This window comes from Helianthus annuus, chromosome 11, assembly GCF_002127325.2.
Source record: "Helianthus annuus cultivar XRQ/B chromosome 11, HanXRQr2.0-SUNRISE, whole genome shotgun sequence".
Taxonomy (NCBI): Eukaryota; Viridiplantae; Streptophyta; class Magnoliopsida; order Asterales; family Asteraceae; genus Helianthus; species Helianthus annuus.
Genome location: NC_035443.2, coordinates 152014998 through 152042216, shown reverse-complemented (window position 1 = coordinate 152042216; position 27219 = coordinate 152014998). Strand labels below are relative to the sequence as shown.

The window sequence follows — 27219 nt, the reverse complement described above, 5'->3', positions numbered from 1 at the left end:
ACGATTGTGAAATAAAATACCATCCAGGTAAGGCCAATGTAGTCGCAGATGCCCTCAGCCGAAAGGAAAGGATAAAGCCAATCCGAATCAATGCCAAAAGCATTGAGGTCAGGAATAGTCTGCATGAAAGGTTGTTAGTTGCACAGAAAGAAGCAGTGCTGGAAGCCAATTACCCTAACGAGAACTTAGGAGTAACTGAAGAACAGTTGTCCTATGACAAAAGCGGAATGTTAAGGTTGAATGGACGAATATGGGTTCCTGTATTTGGAGGACTTCGAGATGTTATCCTCAAGGAAGCCCACAGTTCTAAATATTCTGTCCACCCTGGAGCTGATAAGATGTATCAAGACTTAAGGGCAAATTACTGGTGGATAGGCTTGAAAAAGTCTATAGCCACCCATGTGGCTAAATGTCTGACGTGTGCTCAAGTTAAAGCTGAGCATCAGAAACCGGCAGGTTTGCTACATCAGCCTGAGATTCCCACCTGGAAATGGGAAATGGTAACGATGGATTTTATTACCAAGTTGCCTAAAACGTCAAAGGGAAATGATACTATTTGGGTGATAGTTGATCGACTGACTAAGTCGGCTCATTTCTTACCCATTAGGGAAACCTTTAGTTCTGACATGTTAGCCCAATTGTATGTGGATAAAATAGTAGCCCTGCATGGCGTGCCAGTATCTATCATCTCTGATAGGGATACCAGGTATACATCTCACTTCTGGAAAAGCTTCCAAACGTCTCTGGGTACGCAGCTAAACTTTAGTACAGCTTATCATCCTCAGACGGATGGGCAAAGTGAGCGTACTATTCAAACCCTGGAGGACATGCTTCGTGCATGTGTAATTGATCTAGGAGGAAGTTGGGATAGACACCTGCCTCTAATCGAGTTCTCATACAATAATAGCTACCACACCAGCATTAAGGCTGCGCCTTTCGAGGCATTATATGGTAGGAAATGCAGAACACCCATTTGTTGGGCAGAGGTAGGAGACATTCAAGTATCAGGACCTGAGTTAGTCCTGGAAACGACTGACAAAATTACCCAAATTACTGAGCACCTAAAAGCTGCCCGTGATAGGCAAAAGAGCTATGCTGATGGTAAGCGAAAGTCCCTCAAATTTGAGGTTGGCGATAAAGTTTTGCTCAAGGTGTCACCTTGGAAAGGGGTAATGAGATTTGGCAAGAAAGGTAAGTTAAGCCCAAGATACATTGGACCATTCGAGATCATCGAATGTGTAGGATCAGTGGCTTATAAGTTAAACTTACCAGAAGAGCTTAGTGGTATCCACAATGTGTTCCACATCTGCAATCTAAAGAAATGTCTGGCAGATGAATCGCTAGTCATCCCACATACAGATGTGCATATTAATGAAAGCTTGAAGTTTATAGAAAAACCTGTGTCAATAGAGGACCGACAGGTAAAGAAACTCCGGAGAAAGCATGTACCCATCGTCAAGGTCAAATGGGAGGGCCGCAGAGGTCCTGATTATACGTGGGAGTTAGAATCCACAATGAAGGAGAAATACCCTCAGTTATTTCAATAAATCTCGAGGTCGAGATTTCTTTTAAGGGGGTGAGGATGTGACACCTCGAAAATTCCTGTCCATTAGAATAAAAACACGTGTCATGTGTGACAGACGTGTCAGAAAAACCAGAATAAAATAATGAGATACATGGTAGGATTTCTAATAAAAAAAAAGGGCGTCATGTATTTTAAAATACCGCTGAATGACCCAAGGATGTCATGTATTTAGGTTACCTCTGAACAACCCGCAAATTTTATAAATCCCAAGATCCTTAAATAATTATCTCATTCGGTAACCGGATACTCGCAAATAAGTAAAGTCTCATCTTTATTAAGGGACATGGAATTATGGGTATTGCCACTCCTAATCTAAATAAAACATTGGTAAATAATGTAGTTAGCCAAATTATATAAAGTTCAAGACCCAAATTGGAATCTCCGTCAAAACCCAAGCTCTTTTATGAGTTGAAATTAATGGGGACATGTAAGGGAAAGGAGGGCATGCAATGGCTGATCTTGAAGGCCCCACACCTGATTAAAGGCAGCATGTTTCGGTTTTGAGAATTGCATGGTCAAAGACTCAAGAATTTGTAAGTTTTGTCTTCTGACCATCGCTTACGGACCGCAAGGTCAACGGCTTACGGTCCGTAAGCAGGGCACTTAAATTTTGGTCCGACTGGGTTGGTTACGGACCGCAAAGCCTTAGGCTTACGGTCCGTAAGATAGGCACCTGAACTATGTTTCAGTAAGGTCGGTTACGGACCGTAAGGCAAGTGGTATACGGTCCGCAAGAGGTCCTTACGGACCGTAAGGCCTAAAGCTTACGGTCCGTAAGACCGTCGCTGGCAGTCTGTTTTGGACAGCTGCCTGTCCAGCCTTTCTAACCGACTTAAACAAATGGTTTTCGAAACCATGGCCTTCCTAGGCAGTATATAGCTCACTAGGAACACTTGGAATGATCCCCCATCATTTGTAGACTTGCTTGTTGCAATCTAGAGCCTCTTGGTTCACTATAAAAGGAGCCTAAGTGTGATCATTTGGGGACTTGCTCATTCATATTGCACTCAAGGGCACTTGGAGCTATTCTCTGGTCACCAACTCTTTTCCTTAGGCCTCCTAATCCTTCTAAGGACTCTTGTAAGTGTCCTTATCCATGTTTAATCCTTTCTAGCTTAGCTAATTAAGTAATAGTCAAACCGTCGTAATTAAGGTTTGACTTCGTGATTAAGCATAATGTACTTTGTCTAATCACGAATTAAAGATACCTTTAGGAAGGTAACTAAGTGGGTAACAAATCCTTAAAAGGGTGTTTCCAGGTTCCTACTCTAAACACGCTAATTGTCGAGTCAAAGCTTTTTATAAAAAGTCAACAGAACGCCTAATTGCGAATTAACGCATAATTAGTAATGTAGGATGCATGTAACCTGTGTAATCATCAATATAACTTTGAAAATAAAATAAGAACATGTTCCAACATGTTCAACTCGACGATTTTCTGTTTAGACCCGGTTCGGAACCGAAAGTCGCATAGTTTGACTTTCGCTTTGACTTTCAGTTCTGACCCGTTTTAGTCAAGTTTAGGATTGCCTTAGAGCTTCTTATGAACCTATATTCATGTTAGTATAACTCCCTGAGATTATACAACCCGGTTCATAAGATATCCTATTCATATGCATGTTTCCGTTAATAGCTTATATGTTGACCATTATGCCCAATCAACCTTAAAAAGGGATTTTTGAAAATATGAAAGGATAAATACCTTAGCTATTAATTTATAAACTTGCACCCAAAATTTGGAGTCAGTTCGAGGTCTAGATTGAGAGATATGCTTGATAGCGTAATTAAGAGCTTCTTTACTAGTTAAGTAGCGTAAATTACGTATGGCCTATTAGAACCCAAATTTTTATACCAAACCTTTTACCCTCTGTTATAAAATAATAAATTAGGATTTTTGGAGATTTTTATTTATTTTTAGGCTGAGCTTAACCTAGTGTTCTAAGAATTATTCGGTTTATGCCGGTTATACCCTTTTCGGCCATAAAATGAGTTTTACTAATCCTTTTGACCTCAAACCAATTTCTACTGATTAGTTATGGTAAATAAATTATTTTGAGCCTTCTGGAATATTAAAAATATCAGCTTTTTACAGAAAACCCGGAAAAGGCCCGAATCGCCCTTTTTAGGTATATTTAGCGCATAAGCGTGCTCTAGAACTTCATTAGGCTTAAGGATTTCAACCTACTGATATAAATAAGGAATTTTTATATTTTGAACAGTAGGTAAATGTCTTAAACTCAGATTATCATTTAAACCCTTTTTACACCTTGTAAAATGACCAAAACGCCCTTGTAAGGCATAATTTTGGTTTAAATCCGTTTGGGGCATAATGAAAGATATTATTCTGATATCACAACATATATTAAGCATATTAACTTCAGAAACTTGTATTTGACTCTTATGGTTACTCGTTACGCATTATACGCGTTCGAATCGGCTTGTATGACTAGTTTGGTCATTTTAGCCGAAACGGGTCAAGCCATATCATTTTGGTTTCAAAATCCAGAATGTGATTATATTACCCATATTAAACAAGTATGCAAACTTGTTGGGTCAAAACCACATTCTAAAACGGTCTTCGCCTTATTATGCGTTTAAACCGTAATCTCCCTTTATAACTAACCGGTCAAAGCTTAAGACCCGTTAGGATTCTAATAGGTTATTAAAACCTTAATTTCCAGATCTAGGAGCCCAGTAAAAGCTACGTGCACTCGTTATATTTGGTTATACTTGCTCAGGTAAATACGTTTAACTTATTTTCCCTATACGGGCTTGGGGTACGGTATATAAAATACCGCTTGGTCGGGAAGTTGACCATAACCGGTCTTGGTTATGTGCAGTCAAATGAACCCGTTTAAAAATGCTGTTTTGTTTGTTTAAAGCCTTTGGGGGCTTAATGACCATGTCCCGGATATCCTTGGCATCATTCAAAGAATGGCCACGACCTTAGCACTCGGGTGTAGGCGTACACCCGTAGCGCTGTATAACTTTTATAATCGTCGGCACGAGAGAAGTCTCGCGGCGAAATTATATTAAGTGGTGTGTCTATTAATCCTTAACCCGGTATGCACCCGGGCTACTGAACGCAGAATAAACATGTAATTCTTTTACAAGATTATTAAGCAGAATAATTGTCCCAAGTTATCAAATGTTTTGTGCCACGTGCATTTAAATCAATTTTTAAAACCTTTTTAAAATGAGTCAGTTAAATTGTATTTACCAGTGCAAACTGACGTATTTTCCAAAAAGACTAAGTGCAGGTACTAAGCGTAATAGGCTGGTCACTCCTTAAGCATCCATAGAAGTCTCGCAAGCTTAGGATGCATGAAGTCTGTTGAAATGAAGTTTCCTTTTTGTTTGATTCCGCCTGTGGATTATATTTCGACAATATGTGATACCTTGATATTACAATATTAATATGTTGAAATAAATCTATTTTTGCTTCCGCTGTGCATTTTAATTTGTGTTGTTTGACATACGACGATATCAACTACGTCACGTACTCCCCCACCGGGCCCACCGGTGACACGTGGAAATTAGGGGTGTGACAAAAACTTATCCTAAATTTTCTAAAAAAAACTGATACAGACCAGTTCTGCTAATTGTACCTTAACATTTTAAATAATTCTTCTTGTTGTTGTTGTTTTGCAGCTTTACGTCGTCAACTTTGTTTACCACACACAGTAAGTATCAAATCTTTGAACTATCAAATCTTTGAACTGGCTATCTATTCTACCGGATATGTTTCATACATAACTAAAAAGTTGGATATATTTAGAAGAAAAGATGGTGAGTGCCGATAGCAGTTGGGGATTTGTAAGTATCTCGGTTTACATATTACTAAGTTAAGGTAATCGGGTAATTCTTAACAAACTAATGGGTATATCCAATAAAAAACAATATTAGCCCCTCAAAATTTGGCATTAACCAACTTTAGCCCCTCCACTTTAATAAAAAAACAATTTTGGCCCCTCAACTTTGGTAATGACATGTTTAGACCCTCAACTTTAAAAAAGACATGTTTACCCTCTCATCTTAGTTGTTACTTTAGACCCTCAACCATGTTTAGCTCCTTAACTACACATCACTTAGCCCCTCAACTTTATTAATAATCAGCTTTACCCCCCTCAACTTTAAAAATAACATTATCTTTAATAGACACTGCAAATTCGCTGACCGGTACTCCAGATTTCACCATAGCAATAAGTTGCTCATCTGAAAATGCATCATAACTATTTTTTCTATGTTTGAGGCCTGAAGACCCGCGTTTAATATGTTGTATTCCGAAATACTTGAGCAACTTATCTCTTCCCCCTGCATCGCTAAGCTTTTTACTGACATGAATAGCACTTACGATGTGCTAAGCTCATGGCAATTACGTGAACTATGAATCTCCAATCTCTTGTGAGCCCATTTCTTTTTATCTCTTTCTTTTGTCTAAAGTCTCATGCGTATCCCATGCCACGAAAACCGTCCAAAACATCGTCCTTGCTCAAGCTGATCGGATCTTGTGCGTTATCTTTCAGCTTCAAAACCTTGCGAATCCTTTCTTCCGTTACGACTATCTTTTTGTTGCGGACGGTTGCAGATATCCCTCTGGCATTGTTGATAGTTTCTGGTTTTGCAGTTTGCCAGAAGTCTTGAATATGGATTCGGTTAACGAGAACTTCTGTTTCAACCGCGTAGCCAGTCCTGCTAGACTTTACCCATCTTGCCACGTCCTGGAAATCCTGTGGTTCTTGCTCGAGATTAATACTTTGATTGTGCTTTAACGTCTTATCCCACTCAATAACTTTTACCATCATGTTTTTGACACGAGAAACGAGGCAAGTTAGAAAATTTTCGAGATAAAAATATAATATTTACAATGAAATACTATAAATAAACACAGATTTTAAAAAGATTATTTACAAAATATTTACATATTATAAAAGAAAAAAATATTAAGTTATAATTAAAAGTTAAATTTGGTATTTACAATAGTTAAAAAAAATAATAAAGAGTTAAATTCACTGACAACCCAGATGGTTGTCTTCGCTGATAACAGTTTTCGAGATCAAGCTATTTCGCCGGCTACATCATCGGGTAACTAGAGTTTTCGCCGGCAATACATATAAGATCCCAATGTAATTTCGCTGTTAGTTGTCGGCGAAGGTAGGTTCTATTCCCGAAGCGATCGAGCAGCGAAGACACTTGTCTAGGTCGCTTTACCGGCGAAATAAGTTATTTCACCAGTTGCTTGAACTCGCATTCATGACTTTTAGAATTCCCTGATTTATGGTAATTTCGCCAGCTTCGCCATATTCATATTTAATATAGCTGGCATCAAACTTTTCTTGAAAAACCCTTGTTAAACCCCCAACTGTTTTCACCGATTGATCAACACCGATCACTAATATCACAAGAATTCATAACAATGTTCAACAATCTTAAAAAAATGATGATTTCTGTTATAATCTTTCTCAAAAACATCTAATTATCTACTGATTCATGACATAAGTTTCGAGTTCAATAATTAGACATAAGATCTTGAACACTTAATCATCGATCAGGGAGATTTGTAGGTGAAGAAGTAGTGCGGATTACCTATTGTCTTGACCAAAAGCAATGAACACAATGTAAGAAGCATTATGCTGATCTGTCCTCAAAGCCTTTCTTCAACGGGCTAGTCGAGTACATCGTCTCTGGCCCCGTTGTTGCCATGGTTTGGGAGGGCAAGAACGTGGTCACCACCGGCCGCAAAATCATCGGTGCTACAAACCCTGCTGACTCTGCTCCTGGCACCATCCGTGGTGATTTTGCAATCGACATTGGCAGGTATGATAATTCATCATAAGTCAAAATCTCTTACTGTCTTGACTTGAAAAGTCAAAGGTTGACCATTGACTATTGTGATCACACTTGACTTGTTTGATGTGTGCAGAAATGTGATTCATGGAAGCGATGCCGTTGAGAGTGCGAGGAAGGAGATTGGTCTGTGGTTCCCTGAGGGTGCTGCCAATTGGTCAAGCAGCCTTCACCCATGGATCTATGAATGAGTGTGATATGCTACCACCACAACCCCTTTATTAGTTGCTTTGAGGGTGTAATCTATTTTCGACTGGTTTTGTTTATGGACTGCGTCAGGCGTTTTCTGCGTGTTAAATCGGATGGTCTCTGTTTTGTTTTCATGTTCGTGTCTGCTGTTGGTTTTGGTTTGATTTTTCGCACCATCCACCTGTGCCAAGCGCGCAAAAAGTTTTAATCAATCTTTGTCATTTTCTTTGTTAAGTTGTGTTTTCAACCATCCTAGAGAAATAAAAACAAAGATATTGTTTAACAACTAGAAAATATACAACTTGAACAAGCACATTTTATGCAAAAAATGTTGTTCTATAAAACTGTCTTAGAAACTATACAAATTTGGCTCATATCAGAAACAATAGAACACATTTTAACGTACCATACCGAGTATATTTGGTACCGGTACCCACTTTTAGGGATTTTTCGGTACCGAATGGGTACCATGCTCATTCGTATTTCACACACTTAACTGATAAATCTAACCTAGGTCAGTGATAAGGACCACCGTAGTTTAAAACTTGCAACGACTGGGACCAACTCAGTAATTATTGAAGCCTTGGAACCAATTCTGTGGAAATTTGCAAATCACAGGGACAAACCAGACATTTAACTCATTATAAGACCATGTGCAGTGGGGCGTTTTTTTTTTTAATTCACAAAAAAACGCCCAAAAACGCCCAACACCCATTACATAGGGCGTTTTAAAAAAAAAAATTCAAAAGAGCCCCCTTGGCGTGTTTTAAAGCACGCCCAACACTCTTCTCCTTTCCAATCATCTTTCATCTCCCTTTTTGTTATCCAATAACATTTTTAGGTGTTTTTTCTTTATTTTATTTAATGCCCCATCCCCACTACACCCATTTTAGAAAACGACCAATAATGCCCCTTTGCTGACTGGACTGCCACATGGCGTAAAATGCCCTAGGGTGGGGGCATTATCTTCCCCTTCCACTACACATGGTCTAATAAAAGGCTGCAGATGGTGACACTGTTAATGATTAGTGTCATCATTTTGCAGATTTATCTACTGTTAGTTTCCATAATAATTTCTTTCTTGTGAATGATTAGTATCATCATTTTTCAGATTTTGTTTGTGATCTCAAAGCAGATGTTTTTAAGTCTTGCTTGAGACACACATGTAATGTATGGTGAAGCGAAAAATAGAGGATTTGAACTCACAGTTGCAGAGTCGGGCAGCAAAGCAATTCAAAGCGCCTAACCTTAGTAACGTTTAATAAACCCCTGAGCCAACAGCCGTGACTCAAGGCGATGAAGATGTAGATGAGACTGGGGTGGAGGCCTATGGCATCGAGTTGGTTATGACTCAAGCAGGAGTCTCAAGATCAAAGTGATCGACTCACTGTCATCTTCTTTTATTGTTCTTTCAACGTTCGAAACTATTTGATCGTGTTTGTTATCTATAGTGCATCGAAAATTGGGTCTTTGAAATTGTTTCCTTGTGTTGTTACACTTAGTTTTGTCGTAATGGTCCATTTAAGTTGTATTCGATTATTGTCTCATACAAGTGTATACGGGTCGTTTTAACCAATTTAAATTGTATTATGATTATTATATCCACATAAAGTGTGCAACAAGACTACGTTTATTATAACTTGTCAATCAAAGCCGAATGGAGCTTTGGTTAGACGGTTGAGCAACATGTCAAAATGGTTCGAGACTTCCGAGTTGAAATGGTCTACAATGTTTCGTTCCACGAATACTGCAGTATTACATCAACCTGTCAACACTTTCTTTGTCCATCATTTTTAACATTTTTGGTTAACCATCTCTTTTGAAACATAAATTTTGTAATGTACTCAACCATGTATACACAAGTCTATAACCTAGGATTATTTATATAACCTAGTATTATTTATAAGAATTTACTTTTACAAATTTTACATCAAACCTACGTCTTTTTTGCGGTTGGAATTACGGATCAAATACATGGAATTACATAAATTATATATAATAATTCACAAATAACATATTACTATAGCAAACATTATTTCTTGGTTTTTTTTTTCTTTTATCTTTTATCTTTTATGTTTTATCTTTTTGTTTTTTATCCTAAACTTAAACTTTCAGCATATTATTACTTACACCCCCTAGCTTTATAAAAACTTTTGTGAAGTGTCATTTTAACGTTCTCGAGTTTACGTGTTTATTTTTATGTACATGAGTCACATATAAAGCGTTTTCGTGCTTATTTTTGTATATGGTTTTGATTGGTCTACATTTTGGCAATAGATTTTCGTGCTTATTGTTATGTATGTTTTCAGTTGTTCTACATTTTCTCAAAAATAATACGTTTTCACTAGACGAGATAAATCCGAATTATTTTACGTTTAAACGTTGCCGCAACGTGATACCATTTTTAAACTTATAAAATATCATTTTATAAGTGCTTTATTTAAGTACATTTCGGTATGAATCCAATTTGGTTTACGTTTTGACGTAAATTTTTCTCCTTAATGAGTGGGGTGAAATATAATACGTTTGAGTAAATTACAAAAATCGTCCTTTATGTATGTCACTTATTGCAAATTGTGTTCTTTGTCTTTAATAATTACAGAAAATGTACTCGATGTTTGCAAACCCTTGCAAGTTATGTCCTTTACCCCTAACTCACTTAATTTTTTGTGGTTAAATCTAACCAAATTGACTGCATTTGGTCAGATTTAACCACAAAATTTAACTGAGTTAGGGCTAAAGGACATAACATGCAAGGGTTTGCAAACACCGCGAGTACGTTTTTTGTAATTATTGAAGACAAATGACTTGCAATAAGTGACATACATAAAGGACAATTTTTGTAATTTACTCGATACGTTTTAGTGTTTGTTTTATGTATGTTTTCAGTTGGTCTACGTTTTGACAGAAGTTTTGCTTGGAAACGAGTCGGGTGTGACATTTCACGGTACAAATTCGAGTTACTTTAAGTTTCGAAGCTGTCGCAACGCATGGCAAGTCAAAATTCTAGTTACATAAATAAGTTATAAGATATCTGAAATACATGAATAATAACAGCCACTTGCAACACACAAATCTTTAAACAAAAAAATCACGACAACAACACTCGTGCTTGTTGGATTCTTATTCATTGATAAGAAAATAGAAACTACACCTTGTCATGTAGATTGAAGTTCTAATACAAATCTTTAAACAAAGAAATCACGACAACATCCATGTTTGTTGGATTCTAAATTATTGATAAGAAAATAAAAACTACACTTGTGACAATATATGTTTGTGGGACCGATAGTTTCGAACCAGTTTAGTCACATAATTTTTGTTACCATCTTTGTAACAATTTAATTCACACAGTCTCTGCATGAATGATTTCCCTAAATTAGAATCTTTAGAAAAGAATAGAGGATCACCAGAAAGTACAACAACCATGTTTCGTCTGTAAAAAAGGGATATTGGGATCACTGTTTTGGGCTCAGACACCTGTGCTGCATCGTCCCTGCAATATACAGATCAAAATCACCGTTAACATCGTTAACATCCGGCTGGACATCTTGTATATGTGATATCATTTATGTATTGCTGAAACAAAAATAAAATCTAAACAAAAATACCTTTTTTTTCTCGGCCATTGAATAAACTGCCACAATCTTTAAACAGAGAAATCACGGTCAATAAATTCACACAAAACAATCCATCTAGAATTTGATCCACAAGGTCCCTCTCAAACCACGGATTCGCATCCATTTACACCCACATGGACAATGATCGTCGACTCCTGCGATTTGACATGCAAAAGATGAATTAAAAAATTGCAGAAATTATAAAACGAGTAAAAATAGCCGAAAATGTAGAGCTGGCATATCGGGTCAACCCGATCTGTTAAGACACGAACACAATAAGACACGAACACGAAACCTGTAAACACGAACACGACACGAAATCTTATCGTGTCAGATTTTCCAAACACGAACACGAACCTGTTAATGAACAGGTTACACGAAATGACCTGTTAATGAACAGGTTAGACGAAATGACCTGTTAAGACACGAAAATGTTGCCAACATATCATATGACCTGTTTAAGACACAAACACGACCTATTAAGACCCGAACACGACCTGTTAAGACACGAACATGACCTATTATTCCACATTTGAAAAACAATTAAACCAACAAGTTAATTATATTACACCAACAAACAGAATCTATGAAACAGCAACTATATCAAAATTACACAATCTAAGACATATTTGACGAAATCTAAGAAACACATACGAAAAAACACAATATAAGAAACAGAGAATCTAAGAAACAACTTGACAAAATATCTAATCTGTGTTTATAATCTATGCGATATATGATATATGAACTACTTGACTAAATATCAAATCTGTGTTTCTTACATGGTGATGCCGGATGATGTCGAAGTGATGTCGAAGAGTTGAGAGGCGATTGAAGAGATGTCCGATGTTGTCGAAGTGATGTCCGATGAAGTGCCGGAAAGTGATATCCGATGAGAGGCGAATCAGGTGAATTGATTAGTTATGTCCGATTGAAGAGATGAGCGGCGACGGCGATGAAGAAAATCTAGGGTTTGGTTACATTGGTCGTATGGAGCGAGATTGGAAAAAAAGGATTTCAAAATATTGGATAATATGATTTCAAAATATTGGTTAACCTTTACCCCTTCTGACTTCACGTCTTATCGTGTCGACCTGTTTAGACACGAAATATGTTAAGGTCAAACACAAAATCTGTTAACTTTGTGTAGGTTCGTGTCGTATTACCATCTTCGTATCAAAATTGTAAATGCTGTGAAAATGAAACACAAACCAATTTTTTAAGCTCATCTACACATGACGGCTACACCTCAATCTTATAAAGGAGCATGGTTTAGGGTTCGAAGGAAGTTAATTACTATTATACCCATAGAGGACTATAAAATAACCATACCTGATATTGTAAAAGATATTGTACACGGTTTGTAAATAAATACTAAAACATATTATTTTGTTTGACATGTAAATAGGGGTGTTCACAAAACTCGTGATTCGCAGTTCGCTCGAAACTTGCTTGAAAAAACTTAAAGAAAGCTCGGCTCGAAATTGGCTCGGGTGTATACGAGTCAGCTCAGCTCGACTCGGTTTGTAAACGAGCCGCGCTCGAGCTTGGCTTGGCTCGGCTCGTGAATTGGCTCGATAAAATTTACATCCTTTATTTTTTTGCCCCACATCGCTTACAAAACAATAACCAAGGGAGTATCTCTTCTATAAAAAAAAAGGTAAAGACAATGTACAAAGTGAATTAACTATTTATACTTGCATATTTAGCCATATGGTTAAATTAAGTGGCAATTATGGCCCATAGTCTATGAAGAAATTCATTTTTAAGGGCTTTTTAAGTAGTAAATTTTGCGGTTCTTTGTTAGTTCGAGATAGATTAAGCCGAGCCGAGCTAGCTCAAATTCTAATCGAGCTCGAGCCTCAAATCTTAGCTCGATTTGAAATCCGAGCTCAAGCCAAGCTAGCTCGAATCAAGTCCAAGCCGAGCTCGAGCTGGATCTAGCTCGACTCGACTCGTTTACAATCCTACATGTAAAGTAGTTTCGGAAGCCTTAATAAAAAAAAAAAGTACTGTTATGGAAATCAATTATTCTAACCTTTTAACTCCTTTAATACAAAGATGAAAATTGCACCACCGTGAAACTAAAAGAATTTAGGTTTTATGTTGTAATATTTTACTTCTTTAATAAAAGGGTTGGGCACAGATTGACATGTATAATTGTTTAACCTGTTAACTAAACATATCGACACGTGTAAGGGTTATGGTTATTTTTGTTTACATGTATCTTTAACAATTCAACCCTCCAATTTGAAACCCGTTAACCTGACAAAAAGCCGGAGTTTTAAGCTTGACCGTTGCCGGAGGCTTGACGGAGAGGAGTTTCTTGGTTTAGCGATCGGGTTCGCCTACTATTTTGGCTTGAACCTTATCCCTAAAGCGAGATATCGAATCTCTCATTCGCCGTCCGGGACTGGTCTTACCATTATAGTAAACAACATACTGGAATTCTCCGTTGGTGGCTCGACGAAGAGTTGGACATCGGGATAATGTGGGAGGTTCGACCTGAGGAACATACTGGTTGTGACTCTAACGTTTACCTTACATCCTATCTTGGTAATCCAACGATTCCGTTCGCTGCCAGGTTGATTCCCGGGTAGCTTTCAGTAGCAAACATGGGGAGGAGACAATGGGGAGGCCAAGAGTCATGGCAATGGATGATCAAAGACAAGCCACCAGAAGACATAGATAATACAACGGAAGAAGAGGATTGGGAGACGGTAAGGAAAGTGAAGATACAGAACCGAGTACCACCATATTCTTAACAAATTTACCAGAAGTGGTGCCGGAAAAATACATTTGGATGCAAATAAGAAGGTACGGTTTCTTGTCGGACATATACTTCCCCAGAAAAAGAGACTTAAAAGGAAAGAGATTTGCGTTTGCAAGATTCAAAAGGATTAGAGACATAAACAAATTGGTACAGGCTTTAAATAATGTATGGTTCGGTGATATAAGGATCAAAGCAAATGTTTCAAAGTTTAAAAGAGAGGATGATAAGGAGGAGGGGGTAATAAGAAGTCAAATGGTGGACAGTGGAGGAGGAGGACGGAGGATAGTGGATGACCCAGCATGTGTGGGGGGGGGAGGTATGAGGAAAATAGTAGAAGGAATGATGGACAAGCACAACCGATGATGCCAAAGAACCAAAAAGTTTGGAACAAAGATTGGTTTTATGCAGAAGTTGTGACCAGAAAGGAAGAACACAGGTAGGAGAGAGACGATTACTCTGTCAAAACCATCATCAGTAGACATCATGGATCGGAATAAAAGGACGGTATGCATGGAGGCCAAAACAATACAAATCCTGTGTAGAGCTAAACAAATACTGAGTGAGTTAATCTCTGATACAATGGAGATAAGGTACCTAGGAGGGTTAAGTATACTGGTAACATTTGGTTCTCAAATGGTGACTACAGAATTCCTTACAAATTATAGAAAACCAAGGGGCGAATATTTCAATAATGGAAATATGTGGAAAGAAAACGTGAATCAATATGAGAGAATAACATGGGTAAGTGTCTTTTGGATTCCGGGTAGCCTAAGGTGTAAGAATAACCTAAATGCTATAGCAATCTCAATTGGAAAAGTGGTGGAAGTGGGCGATATTAGTATTGAAGACGGAGATTTATCGTTGGCTCATATTGGCATCATTGTAGAAACATGCCAATTGATTAACACTGAAGTGGATGTAGTATACAAAGAAGAAACATTTAAATGTTGGGTGTCTGAAGTCTTTGGCAGCTGGTCACCAAAGTTTGTCAAAGATGATTCGGTATTTGTGAATCTACCTGAGTTTAGAATGGATGACGACGGTTATGATAACAGGGAAAATGTGCACGGGGAAAATGATGAGGAAAATAAAGGCAATATGGGTGATGAAAATCGTCCGGGGAATGGTAATGAGGATAATACCTCGATGATTGGAGAAGTAGAGGATATGTCAGCCGTCGGAGATGATGATGCTAGGCCGGAGGATGGTCATGACAGAACAGGAAACTCAGCCGGAATGGAAAACCATGAGACAAACGAGGAGGATGAAACATTTAATGCAGGCAATAAATTTGGAGGAAACTGGAGAGAGGTCTTCGCTGATTGCATAAGAACCAATGAGACAGTTGGTGCTCAGAGTCCAAGGAATATTACTGACAACAATAATATTTTTGGTACAGGCATGAATAACTGGGAAATTAATTTCCAGGCTGGAAGTAAGAATAATGACGGGCCAGAAAATAACGGGTCGGTAGGGGAAACAGGCCCAATTAAAAGGGTGCATCAGAGAGATAAAGGTGGAGCAAAAAGCGATAGTGGGCCAGATGATGATCCATTCAATCTGCAAGAGTTGATTTGGGCTACTAGTAAAAGAAATGATACAAAGAAGAGGAAAAAAGGGCATCAAAATGTGCCTATACCAATCTGGAGAAAAATAAAAGACCAAGAACATATGAAGAATCAACAGCTAATGTTCAGCTGACAAATGATACTTTGATTGATCCAATAGATAGAACTTTTGATCTGAATGAAGAGCCAGTGGTTGAACCACAACACAGGTTGAAATAGATGAAACTATGCAAATGGACAAAAGGGTAGGAGTAAGGATCTCTGGGTACCGGTCAGAAATTACCAGGATCATCCGAGAGGAATTGGAGTCGAATGAAGAACCATGAATTTTTTATCAATAAATATCAGAGGCACTAGGGGAATAGAGAAGCCAGCTTGGATTAGTAGATTGGTAAAAGAAAACAAGTCATCTTTCTTATGTTTGCAAGAAACCCAAGTCTCGAATATAGATGAAGTGACGGTCGGAAGATTTTGGGGCCTGGTTGAGATGGAATGGGAATCAATAGATGCTATGGGAAGATCGGGAGGCATAGTCTCGGCATGGGATCCAAGAATTTTTTCCAGAGCTAGTGTGACAAGGAGCGAGTCTTTTTTTACTAATCTCTGGGCGTATAGCAGGTACTGAGGTAAATCTTAATATAGTTAATATCTACGCTCCATGTGAGTGAATGCGAAGAAGAAACTTATGGGAGGAACTAAAAATCATCAAAGAACAGAAAGGAGGACTATGGATCATGATGGGAGATTTAAACGAAGTGAGAGAAGAGGACGATAGAATGATTTCGAGATTTGATAGCCATAATGCAATGATATTTAACACGTTTATAGCAGAATCAGGGTTGTTAGAATATCAAATAGGGGGCTAGAAGTTTACATATATGCCGGAAGATGGATCCAGCCTGAGCAAAATAGACAGGGTTTTAGTTTGTAACGAGTTTATGAATAGATGGCCAACGGCGAAATTTGAAGCACTTGCAAGGAACCTATCGGATCACAGCCCTCTTTCATTGGTTTGTTCGTCACCAGACTTTGGTCCTATTCCATTTAGATTCTATAACAGTTGGCTGGAACTACATGGAATTGAAGAAGTGGTAGACAAAGTTTTGGGTGAACATGGAGACGGGTCAAATTCGGTAAAAGAAGTGGCGGGTATATTGAAAAGACTTAAAGGTGACATAAAGCAATGGAGGAGTGAGACAAAGCGAAAAGAGGGGAAAGAGCTAAATGAGAACAAGAAAGTTGTAGAAGATATCGAAAAAATGGTAGAAACCCGAAGCCTCACAAGAATGGAAAGAGGGAAAAGAATACAAAGTAAATGGAAAATAAAGAAGTATGAGAAAAGGAGGTTGGAAGACTTAAAACAGAAAGCAAAGATGAGGTGGGCGAATTTAGGCGATGAGAATTCGAAGTTCTTTCACGGAATAATAAATTGTCGAAAAGCAAAGAATCGAATAAATGCAATAAAAATAAACGGGTATATGGAAACGGAACCAAAGCAAATTAAGGAATTCATTTTACAAAGCTTCAAGACTCGATTCACAGAACCTGCGAATAAAAGGCCTACCCTTGTTGGCAGAGGTTTCTCGCAAATATCAAAAGAACAGGAAAACAAGCTGGTCGCCGAGTTCTCAAAAGAAGAGATTAAGAATGCAGTTTGGGCCTGCGGAAGTGACAGGGCCCCTGGGCCTGACGGATTTTCTTTCAAATTCATTAAAAAGTTCTGGGATCAACTGGAGAAACACTTTGTGGGATCACTTAAGGAGTTCCATGAGAAAGCACGTATTGAAAGAGGTTGTAATCCTTCTTTTGTAGCACTAATCCCAAAGACGAGGGACCCCAAAGATGTAACCGAATATCGACCTATCTCACTGATTGGAGTATTATACAAAGTAAAAGCTAAGGTATTAGCGACTAGAATTAAAAAAGGTAATAAGCTCAGTAGTTTCCCCGGTACAGACGGCTTTTGTGGAAGGTAGATCCATCTTTGATGGTCCTGTTATAGCAAGCGAGGTTATATCTTTGGCTAAGAAAAACAAGCAAAAAATTTTTGTTTTCAAAGTAGACTTTGAGAAAGCATAGGATTCAATAAATTGGAAGTTCCTTTTGGCGAATCTAAAAGCAATGAAATTGCCGTTTCTATGGAGGAAGTGGATTGGTGAATGTCTAAAATCGAGTTGGGCTTCTGTATTAGTAAACGGATCTCCAACTTCAGAATATAAACTACAAAGAGGATTAAGACAAGGTGATCCCCTATCACCTTTTTATTTATTCTAGCAATGGAAACATTAGACGTTATCATGGCTAGGGCGGGGGAAAGAGGAGCATTCAGAGTAGTAAAACTACCAAACGAAGGCCTGTGCATATCCCATCTATGTTATGCGGATGATGTAATTTTCATGGGAGAATGGTCCGAGACAAATATACTAAATTTGAATAGAATCCTGAGATGCTTTTACGCATGCTCGGGATTAAAAGTTAATTTACATAAATCTAAGCTATACGGAGTGGGTGTAGATGAGGAGGAAATCGAAAGTATGGCAGCCAAATTGAACCGTAGGAAAGGTGAATTGCCGTTCCGGTTCCTTGGTTTAACCATAGGAGCAAACATGAAATGGGTAAAGTTCTGGAAACCAGTTGTGGATAAGTTTAACAACAAACTTTTGGCTTGGAAGGATAAATGCTTGTCTTTTGCCGGAAGAATGGCCCTAGTAAAAGCGGTAATGGGAGCCCTACCTAATTATTATTTTTCGATCTATCCAACACCAAAGAAAGTTATACAAAAACTAGAGGCAATTCGTAGAGACTTTGTGTGGGGAAAGAAAGATGGAAAAAAACAAGACCTGGTGGATAGCATGGAGTAAAATGGTAAGAACAAAAAAAGATGAAGGATTTGGAATAGGGGATATGGGAAGTGCCAACCTCGCATTGCTGGCAAAATGGGGATGGAAGTACAAAAACAACCCAAAAGCTTTATGGACTAGGGTTATAAAGGCAATCCATGCTAAAATGAGGAGCCAAAAATATTTCCCTGTGGATAACAGAATATGCGGATGGTGGAAAGACATTGTGAATTCGTTTAGAGTATTGGAGAGTAAAGGAATAAAATTGGAAGACCGATCTATGGTGAAATTGGGAGATGGTAAAGAGGTTAAATTCTGGTTGGATAGATGGACATGAGAGAGACCATTTAAAAAATAGTTCCCAGATCTGTTTAAGATTGCAAAAAACAAACAGGTCTGTGTATCAGAGTTTGCCATAAGACTACAGAATGAAGTGCAATGGAATATCGATTGGTCGAGGCCCCCAAGTACTGATGAAGAATAGTCCTAGTGGATAGGATTGTTAAACGAATTAAAAAAAGTAATATCACTTACACGAAAGGATCGTTGGGGATGGATGAATAAGAACTGGGAGGACTTCACAGTGGCGGCAGTAAAAGAGGAGATCAACAAGCAATCGGAAAATAAACGGGAAGAAAGATGGATGCACTGGAACTCGTGGTTACCTGCAAAAATCAACTACTTCACATGGAAGGTGGGAATTGGCAGAATTCCGGTTAAAATTGAATTGAGAAGAAGAGGCATTGAGTTAGGAGATTACTTGTGCCCTAGATGCAGATCATCGGAAGAATCCATTGTACACCGCATTAGCGAATGTCCGGCATCGATAATGGTGTGGAGAAAAGTCATCAACTGGTTGAAGATACCCTCCACGGCGGACACCAGTATGTGTGAGAAGGCATTAACAGTTGCGGACGAGTTAAAAGGATCTGCAGAGTGGAAGAAATTGTGAAAATGGTGATACAAGCGACTATGTGGCACATTTGGAAAGCGAGAAATGGAAAAGAGTTTAATGGCACAATAATATCAGGAGAGAATGTACTCGAAGACATCAAGGCAGACACGTTTTTATGGTTAAAAAGCAGATCGAGATTGAATGGTTTAGAATGGGGGAGGTGGGAGGATTTCATTATAAGAGACATAGTAAAATAATAGCTAAAGAATTGGAGGATTAGAGAACAAGATGTATTTTTGCTTTGTTATTGTTTTAGTTTTGTAATCTTTCGGGTTTTACAACATATGCTGGCCCTATTATATAATCATAGAATTTCGCTATTCAAAAGAAAAAAAGTTAACCTGACAAAAATTCACAATTAACGCCCTAAAAGATCTAAATTAATATGCAACACAAAATAAGATGTGTGCTTAACACAAAATCAATTTTAACTAGATAACCGTAAAACCAGAATAAGCACTTGTATGTTACAAGAATTTTATTCCATCATCGCACTACAAGAAATTTACCCTATAGTGACAACATTTTTCAGGCCTTTACGAATGACATGTCCTCTTTATAGGTCTTTTTCACTTACAGAGACGACATGTCGCCTCTATAAAGATTGTCCCTACAGCCCCGTCCCTATAGATCACAAAAGTCGTCCCTATAAGTGTCATTGCTATAAAAGTATTTGTAGAGACAACATGTCATCTCTACAAGTATGTGCTAAAAAATAATTCAAAAATAAAATTAATATTACTATATATTATTATTACTATATATTATTATTATTATTATTATTATTATTATTATTATTATTATTATTATTATTATTATATATTACTATATAGTAATAAGCAAATTGCAATGAATAGTGATTTTAGTATTATAATAATATATAGTTTTTTTAATACTTTTATTATTTTAATATTATAATAATAGTTATTTTCTTTGCTTTTTAACTTTAATCCTTTTTTTAAATATCAATGGTTGGGATAAGCCTGGTGTCAATCGGTATCGAACCAGTACTGGTATCGAAATTACCGGGACGGTTCTATTCGGTATCAGTACATTAAGGTAAAATCCGGCACTAGTACAGAAAACGCAAAAAGTTGGTGCTGAATTGATATTGGAAATCTTTTGGTTCGGGACATTCAGTGCTGCTACACGGTACCATTTGCTCATCCCTGATCACGGTTAACGTACGAACAACGGTATCGTACAACTTTTTTTTGTTGATTTTCTTCAACTTTTAATTTTTTCTTTTTTTTAGTTTCAGGGATCGGTAGGGATGAGCTCGGTGCCAACCGATACAGAATCGGTACTGATACCGAAAATAACGGTTACGATACCGGTATATGAAGGTAGAAAACGGTAGTGAACCGATACCGGGAACACCAAAAGTCGGTACCGAATTGGTACTTAAGATTTTTCGATTCGGCAAATTTGGTACCGATACCCAGAACAATTTCCTCATCTCTGACCACGGGTTTCATACGAACAACATCATTACCAATTTTTTTTGAAAAAAAAAACGCCTAGGGGGCGGTTCCAAGGCGTGGAGAGGTGTTTTTTTTTGGAAAAAACGTCCAAAATCCCCCCCACTATGGGTGGTCTTAAGAGCAAGTTTTAAAGAAACTGGTACATGGGTCAACGGTTCGCATGAAATTCATGGATTTAGTATAGATGTATTTTGGGCTGCAATAAAGTTGATTTCGTATCCTGTTCGTTATAGTTTTGTCATGTTTGGGGATGATAAAAGAAACTAGACTCGAGTGCTTGGGTTTTCTTACGGCCTTTTACTTCACTAGTGTGGGTTGTCACCACGGTTTTCTTCGTCTTTATTGGAATTGTTGTGTGGATACTGGAACACGGGTGGAACGACGAATTTAGGGGCCCACCCAAGCAAAAGTTTTTTTTTCTTTTTTTTTTTGAAAAGTACCATGCAACAGTTAGTCACCATCTTGTGGTAACCATTGTTTGATTAATGGGTCATGTAGGTGACTTTTTAGAATGGGTTGTTGCCCAAGCACTGCATTGTTCATTTTGAACATTTTTACAATAAGCTAATGTGTTAATGGTGTACAAAAGTTATCCTAAATTTTCTAAAAAAACTGATACCGGCCAGTTCTGCTAATTGTACCTCAACATTTCAAATAATTCTTCTTCTTGTTGTTGTTTTGCAGCTTTACGTCGTCAACTTTGTTTACCACACACAGTAAGTATCAAATCTTTGAACTGCCTATCTATTCTACCGGATATGTTTCATACATAACGAAAAAGTTGGATATTTTCAGAAGAAAAGATGGTGAGTGCCGATAGCGGTTGGGGATTTGTAAGTATCTCGGTTTACATATTACTAACTAAGTTAAGGTAATCGGGTAATTCTTAACAAACTAACGAGTATACCCAATAAAAAACAATTTTAGCCCCTCAATTTTGGTAATGACATGTTTAGACCCTCAACTTTAAAAAAGACATGTTTACCCTCTCATCTTAGTTGTTACCTTAGACCCTCAACCATGTTTAGCTCCTTAACTACACATCACTTAGCCCCTCAACTTTATTAATAATCAGCTTTACCCCCTCAACTTTAAAAATAACATTATCTTTAATAGACGCTGCAAATTCGCTGACCGGTACTCCCGGTACTCCAGATTTCACCATAGCAATAAGTTGCTCATCTGAAAATGCGTCATAACTATTTTTTCTATGTTTTAGGCCTGAAGACCCGCGTTTAACATGTATTCCGAAATACTTGAGCAACTTATCTCTTCCCCCTGCATCGCTAAGCTTTTTACTGACATGAATAGCACTAACTATAACAAAATAAAGAAACAAATAAATAAAAAGAAAGAAAAGTACAACATAAATTTAAAAAGAATATAAGAAAATAAAATTGTTAAGTATATAACATTACTAGTAGAAAACCCGCGCGTTGCGGCGGAGTCGACAATACGAGGCGGGAACATAATTCAAACATTAAAACGGCAAAGAATCATATGTTCGCTACTAAAGTTTTCTTATTGTATGTATTATTTTGACCCGTGTATGTACTCGCCCAGTTCACTCGATTCGATGAACATATCCTGCAGCACTTACAGGCATAATAAAATTTATGACCGTTGACCCACGCCTCGCCTTTCCCCATTCCCGTGAAGGCTATTGCAATTGGATTATCACCCGAAGAAGCATCGAAATTCGTCTGTTTCAACATACTTTAATGTTAGACATATAGAATTAATGTTGATGTTTGACTTTTCGGTTTGACTTTTCATCTGTTTCAACATACTTTAATGCTACGAGACCCGATCTCCACATTATCCGACTACATGAAAACCATCTTATTATTTTAATAACAATAGTATTTATAATCATTTTCGAATGACTTGAAGACAAACACTATGAATACCCTTGTTTTTTTGCTAACTATTTAAGGTTATACTTGATAAAACGTTTTATTTAATACAAATTTAATTTTTTGTTTGATATTTTATCTTTTAACCTGATATTTTAGATATAAAAAAATATAGGATAGGTCTCAGTTTAATAAAAAATGCTATAGATCAGTGTCTTCATAACGTAGCCTTAAATACGTTGTAGGAGATATTGAATTACTGACCTCAAATATTATCAAACAGTTTCAAAGTTATGGATGAAGGAGACCTTGTTACTTATACTTTTAAGTGGCACAAAAATAGATAAGAAAAATCAATCCCTATTTTTACACAATGGACTTTGTTACTGAATTTATTACAATAAAAATTTTTTGGAGCTGCTATATTTCTCAATAGTCTTGCAAAATCATGGAAGAACAAAACCTCATTCAGAGCCTTCACCTGAATCCTCTGAGACTGAACCATCAACCATCTTTTCTAGTGAACCCATATCACCGGCTTCTGCAACTGTATGCAACCGAAGCTTTTCAGCGTCCTCACTGCCAAATTTCATTAGCCAAGTGGTTAAACACTTGTTAGTTCCACAACTCAGAGGTGGCAATTTTAACCTGCTTACTATGCAGTTGATATCGGTGAAATATTGGTTATCGGTCCCATGTAAAATATCGGTGTCAAAGTACCGATATTATTGGCGATATTGACTGATATAACCCATATATCACCGATATTTGACCGATATATACTGAATAGTTTGTTAAATTGCTATATATATAAATTCCGCATGATATTAAAATTACCGATATCTCACCAAGATAACCTATATCTCAAATATCGGTCCTTGACTATCCGATATTTAACCGCATTAACTGCATAGCCTGTTTAATAGTCGATTTAATCTTATCTCTATTCTCTAGGGCTCTAGTGGGTCATATAAGTTAAATTAAAGGACTAAAGTAAAAAAAAAAAAGGGTTGAACAGGTCTAAGATGTCCAAATTGTTTTTGAATACATAGAAACCTTCTAATCGCTTTATTTTAGAAAGTTTAATTGTTTTTGTTGTGCAATCATGTTTAGCACAATATATATATTTTTTATAAAATTCAAAAGAATGAATAACCTGGTTTGCTGGCTGGGCCCACACCAACCCGTTTGACCCAACCCTAGTTTACTGTTACGCACCCTGCCCATTTGGCAACCCTGGGAATGGGATGTGAAGTTTTTTTTTTTTTTTTTTTCTTATTTTTATGTTTCAGTAGTCGTCTTTTTCATTCCACACGAAAACGGGCAATTACAAAGCAATGGCAGGTAGTCGGGCAACAAGATGTGAAGTGAAAGAAGCAGAGTGTATATGGGAAGATTCCAAATACAAAGGGTAAAAAGGTAATATACTCTAAAAAGAAAGATGCTTACTCTGCAGCACCAAATATTTCTCTCTATCAAGGAGCCGTCTCTTGCACAGAACTCCAGCAGGTGGTAACACAGTGTAATGTGAGTGCAGAACCAAGACTCCAGTAATTCACATTGCAAATGCAGAACCAAAAGAAACTGATCTTTGAAAAACCTTTCAAAAACACAAATTTTATAGATTAACAATCAATGATGATACTTGTGACGGTCCCGGTCCCTCTCCCGGCCATATTCTCGGTCTCTTTCGTAATCGTAATCCCGATCACGCTCTCTTTCCCGACCCCTATCCCTCTTACGACTTCTGCTTCTACATCTGTTCTAGCTGCTTTCTCTTTCCTCCCTTCTGTCTGTGCTTCTTTCTCTTCTATCTTTATCACTCATTCCTGCTAAAAGAAAACAAGAACATTTTTTAGGTTCGTCACGTACTGATTAAAGTTAAATGTATATTGATTGTGCACATAATAGGGTTATGTAAGAGTTAGATACCTAATTAGTTTAATATGCCCCCCGCAAACTGAGAAAAATAAAAAAACGTATATACGGACGACAGTATGTAGCTCCTCAACCTCCCAGCCTGCCCGCCCAGTTCCAGGTAGCACCTGACCAGCTTCAGTTTGTTGCGCCTTGACACGAAACTTCTTCTTCAAGTTTCTAAATTCGTCATACATCTCACCATCATCCTCCTGAAATTTGCAGGGTAAAAACATGCACATGCAAAAAACAATAAAAGTCTGTAACTTGACAAAAGAGATCTTACTTCTTCAGCTTCCCGTCTTCGACGCTTTGTTTCCTCTAATTCTTCTTCGACAAGTTCTTTGTACCCACCAGCACGCCCTCCTCTACATACACAAACCACATATATCACACATATGATATATCAAACATGTGATGGTAAAAGAAACTATTTTGGTTCATTTAAAATACCTCACGCTCACACCCCCTTCACTAACACCGGGCTTATTCGTGCTGCAGATGTTGCATTTTAATCGCTTTGCCCAGTTGATGTTAGCACACCTGGAGACATATTTTAAGCATTTATGTACTTGTAACATACTTGAAAACAATGTTTTAACAGTTAACTGCTCATGTACTTACATTGGACAAGACCAATTATTAGGACCAAACAGACCAGTAGGACCACCAACTCCACCTCGTCCGCCACCTGAATCAGAACCACCACGACCCCTACCCCGACCACCACCGCATGCACCACCACCGCCCGCACCAGCAGGCCTTGCACTTCCACAACGGTTGCATACACCACGAAATGCAAAGTTTACATTCGTACAACTGGTACCAAAACATCTTTAACGATTCGCCTTGAAATATCATTCAGAATTTCAGTAACTTGAGAATCATCCAACATTGTTGCTTTCCCGAGTTGAATCAATGCTGCAACCAGTTGTGGGTTGAACGACTTTTCATTTAAAGCATATCAGACGTATTTATGCAAAATTTCTCCTGTGCTGAAGCCTGACTGCATATAGAATAAAAGATATCAAAAACTCAATTCTCTTTACTGGATCTGATTAATAAAGAAACTAAAATATCATTGAGGGATATTGATGTATGCAGAATGTAGAAACCGAAATTAAAAGATAACAAGATATACATGGTTGAATGTCTATCACCTTCTGTGTGAGTAGCTTTAGAACAAGTAATGAAATGAAAATTACCTCGCAAATGCTTCTGCATATCGAAATCACAACTGTAAATTAACCAACAGTCAATCGGATAATACTTATAATATGCTATTACATCTCAACTAATAATCAAAATTGGACACCTTGTAACCCTGGTGCCGGAAAAATTCTTTGCCGACTTTGCCCATACCAACCACCATGAAATCCCCGACCTCTTAATAACCTTCTGCCAGTGCTCGGTACACCGGAAATGTGTCTGAGTTACCAGACCTAAGAATATCATGTGCAACCATATGAGAATTACGTGTAGAAGGGTTGACATAAAACACGTATGCGAGAAATTGATTTAATCCTTGCCTGAATCGTGGAGAAGAAGGGTATTGTTCTTGTTCAAAAAACCCAATTGGGAAATGATGCTGTCAACCTTCAACCTTCAACAATCAGGCAATCATAGAAGAATACATAAATCAAAACTGGTAATGTTACTGAACCCAGATCCAATGTAAATCAAAAAACAAGTGAAACAAAAAACACAATAATGTGTAGAACCTAATCAACCGGAAAAACTAAAATTGAAGGCTTACTATCCTTCGGTCACCGGAAAATAGTCGAAGCTCCAATACCGACATTGTCATCACCTTCCTGATTATTCATAAAAACAATAATCTTAGGATGATGATATCTGATTCCCCTGTTCTAAAACACAAACCCTAAAATGTACAAATGAGATATGAATTGAAGTTGTTTGAAGGAACTGAATCGACCTGATAGGCTTCAATTGCCCTAGGCTGAGTATCGTCACTTGAGTGCTATCTCCGTGTATCTCCCATAATCCTCATCTCCTGAGCTATAAGAAACCCTAATCGAACACCCTTGCTTGCATCTGACTTTGATTGACAACGGGTTAAATCAGATTCAGTTGGAACGGCTGGCAAATCGAAGGGTTAGGGTTATGATTCATGGCATTGAATTGAAAGATTTAACCGGACGTGGAGGTGAAGGGATGCGATTCAATGCTCTCAGAAGACGATGGTGAGGGAATTTACTATTTTAGCCAATCTAATAATCTAACAAGGGTAGAGATGGAACAAAATGGTAAAAGATTATGCATTTTAAACTAACCTTTCATATGCCATCTTAAAAAAATGATAAGAATTTACCATTTTGTACATGTGAAATGCTTTATATAGTTATATAGATATATAAAAGTAATAAATGGTTTTAGATACATGAGAATGCTCTTTTAATCATTTTACAGCTAAGCCAAACACTTTTAAAAAATAACTTATTGCCTTATTGGTTTTTCTTACTGCAACAACTATTCCAAACACTTTTTAAAAAACTTTTTTTGGAAAAGTTATAAGTCAATAATCACTTTTGACAAAAAGAAAAAACACTTTTGGAGTTTAATAG

The 27219-nt window shown here is 37.5% G+C and overlaps 3 protein-coding genes and 1 long non-coding RNA gene across 12 annotated transcripts; 1 reads left to right on the top strand and 3 right to left on the bottom strand.

The window, feature by feature from the left end:
- Window positions 1–7189: 7189 nt before the first annotated feature.
- Window positions 7190–7855, top strand: LOC110930566 (nucleoside diphosphate kinase-like). The gene is made up of 2 exons (XM_022173884.2): window positions 7190–7402; window positions 7509–7855. The coding sequence occupies exons 1-2, from the start codon at window positions 7287–7289 to the stop codon at window positions 7621–7623; spliced, it is 231 nt and encodes a 76-aa protein (XP_022029576.1). The 5' UTR covers window positions 7190–7286; the 3' UTR covers window positions 7624–7855.
- Window positions 7856–10712: 2857 nt separating this feature from the next.
- Window positions 10713–12441, bottom strand: LOC110930563. The gene is made up of 3 exons (XR_002587920.2): window positions 12024–12441; window positions 11233–11396; window positions 10713–11117 (listed from the first exon to the last, which is right to left on the bottom strand). It is a non-coding gene; the product is annotated as an uncharacterized LOC110930563 (long non-coding RNA).
- A 10525-nt stretch (window positions 12442–22966) lies between these two features.
- Window positions 22967–25470, bottom strand: LOC110930562 (transcription initiation factor TFIID subunit 15; the record flags this gene model as incomplete). Its single annotated transcript, XM_022173883.2, has 6 exons — window positions 22967–23296; window positions 24167–24549; window positions 24650–24846; window positions 24921–25002; window positions 25088–25177; window positions 25259–25470. Coding segments are annotated over 5 exons (594 nt in total), but the record flags the coding sequence as incomplete, so codon positions are not given.
- LOC110930561 lies at window positions 25428–26872 on the bottom strand. Of its 9 annotated transcripts, none has more exons than XM_022173882.2 (6): window positions 26571–26872; window positions 26391–26448; window positions 26164–26230; window positions 25950–26076; window positions 25840–25852; window positions 25428–25555 (listed from the first exon to the last, which is right to left on the bottom strand). In XM_022173882.2, the coding sequence occupies exons 2-6, from the start codon at window positions 26439–26441 to the stop codon at window positions 25550–25552; spliced, it is 264 nt and encodes an 87-aa protein (XP_022029574.1). In that variant the 5' UTR covers window positions 26442–26448; window positions 26571–26872; the 3' UTR covers window positions 25428–25549. The 9 variants fall into 9 exon arrangements, with proteins under 9 accessions (XP_022029574.1, XP_022029567.1, XP_022029566.1 ...); XM_022173875.2 differs by having other exon boundaries at window positions 25460–25640; window positions 25795–25871; XM_022173874.2 differs by having other exon boundaries at window positions 25460–25636; window positions 25795–25871.
- Window positions 26873–27219: the final 347 nt, after the last annotated feature.

What these genes read in the sequence shown, in the direction of transcription:
- LOC110930561 (XM_022173874.2), bottom strand. Translation starts at nt 26,441, where the DNA reads ATGACAATGTCGGTATTGGAGCTTCGACTATTTTCCGGTGACCGAAGG. An exon ending in TTTCCGGTGACCGAAGGATA is followed by an intron (nt 26,231 to 26,390) that starts GTAAGCCTTCAA and finishes TGAAGGTTGAAG; the next exon opens with GTTGACAGCATCATTTCCCA. An exon ending in CCTTCTTCTCCACGATTCAG is followed by an intron (nt 26,077 to 26,163) that starts GCAAGGATTAAA and finishes TGATATTCTTAG; the next exon opens with GTCTGGTAACTCAGACACAT.
- LOC110930566 (XM_022173884.2), top strand. Translation starts at nt 7,287, where the DNA reads ATGGTTTGGGAGGGCAAGAACGTGGTCACCACCGGCCGCAAAATCATC. An exon ending in TTTGCAATCGACATTGGCAG is followed by an intron (nt 7,403 to 7,508) that starts GTATGATAATTC and finishes TGATGTGTGCAG; the next exon opens with AAATGTGATTCATGGAAGCG.